Consider the following 1,538-nt stretch of genomic DNA (forward strand, 5'->3'; position numbering starts at 1 on the left):
CCTAACAACGCCCCTCGGCTGTTATAAATTCACTGTAAACTATGGCTTCTTGGGGCTTATTGCTTTAAAATAATATTTTATAAAATAATAATAATAATAATATAAAAAAGATTAATGAAATAAAAAGATGAAAGTTATCTAATTAAACTAAATTCTAGGGGCACATAGTACCCCTCAGAAAAAGTAATTACTGGGTTTATGAATTACATTTATTGTAATGCATGACATAATATAATATATGATGCTTTGAGTGACATACGTGCTAGTGCAACAAATATTTAAGGCATTAACTATTTGAGGAGTAATTTCTTTGTCATGGACAAATATACATTTTTTATTCAATCAATGCAAAATGCAATATTATGGATAGTATTTATGGGTGAATAAAATTAAACGAAATGAAATAAAAAGATAAAAGCTAAAACATAAAAATACATTTCGGGGGCAATTATTACACAATTATTACAAAAAAAAAAAAAGAGTAAATTTTCAAAGTTAAGTTTCAAGAGATTTATTGTGATATGCATTCAATTTAATTTATTAAAACACATGCTATAATTTATGACGCTTTGAGTGACATTTAAGGCAAAAACATGAATAATTTCATTGTCATAGCACAGATATATACATGTATTTTAATCAATCAATGCAAAATGCAATATTATTGCTAGTAAGAAATAGTTATGGGTGAATAAAATGAAATAAATAATAAAAACAGATAAATAAAACAAAAAAGATAAAAGGTAAAAAATGAAAATAAATTCCAGGGGCAAATACGATCTCTAAAAAAGGTAAATTTTTGATAGTTAATTAATTAATTAACACATATAAAAGGCAAAAACTCTTTCATAAGACAAATATAAATGCATTTAATTATACAAATACATTTTAATTAATACTAAATGCAATATTATGGCTTGTAAGAAATACATAAGGGTGCGATTTCTACTCACCCCAATGAAGGGAATGAATTTCTGATAGGAATCTTCATCTCTCCTGTAAGAGGAAGTGATAAGTGAGTTGAAGCACACGGCTGAGGCTGTCATGTCTACAGTACTGAATCATGTGCAGCTGTAATGAGTGAGACGGAGCCGTACGTTCTGTGTTTGCAGGTCAGCATGGCCTCAGCGATGGGCAGCTGGTGTGTGAGAGCCGCTCCGCTGATGTACTGAGCCACACGCGCCGCCACGTCCACCGCATCTACAAAAAAAAAAAAACAGAAACACTGAAATTAACATCCAAAAATATTCGCATCAAAAAACAGAAAGAAATCATATCCATCGGTATGTCACATAGTCGTCATTCCTCTCAGCGATGCTGTCATGAGTTGTGTTTTCTTACCCAGAGGCACGACCAGGAAGCGGAGGTGATTGAGCCAATCAGACGTCTTGTTGGCCAGCTGAGTGACGAAGAACTGCAGCACTGATCCCAGATAACTCTGACCGCCGACCACCGCCACCTTCACCGGCCGCGGCATCGACGAGTTACAGTTACAGCTGCACACACACACACACACACACACACACACACACACACAC

The 1,538-nt window shown here is 34.1% G+C and overlaps 1 protein-coding gene across 1 annotated transcript in view; it reads right to left on the reverse strand.

The window, feature by feature from the left end:
* pacs1 (phosphofurin acidic cluster sorting protein 1) overlaps positions 1-1,538 on the reverse strand; it is a 64,937-nt gene that overhangs the window by 5,607 nt on the left and 57,792 nt on the right. The window contains 2 exon segments of the mRNA XM_016492043.1: positions 954-996; positions 1,098-1,496. Coding sequence (XP_016347529.1) covers positions 954-996; positions 1,098-1,496 — 442 coding nt within the window.

The sequence above is a fragment of the Sinocyclocheilus anshuiensis genome, unplaced genomic scaffold (genome assembly GCF_001515605.1).
Source record: "Sinocyclocheilus anshuiensis isolate Anshui unplaced genomic scaffold, SAMN03320099.WGS_v1.1 scaffold674, whole genome shotgun sequence".
Lineage (NCBI taxonomy): Eukaryota > Metazoa > Chordata > Actinopteri > Cypriniformes > Cyprinidae > Sinocyclocheilus > Sinocyclocheilus anshuiensis.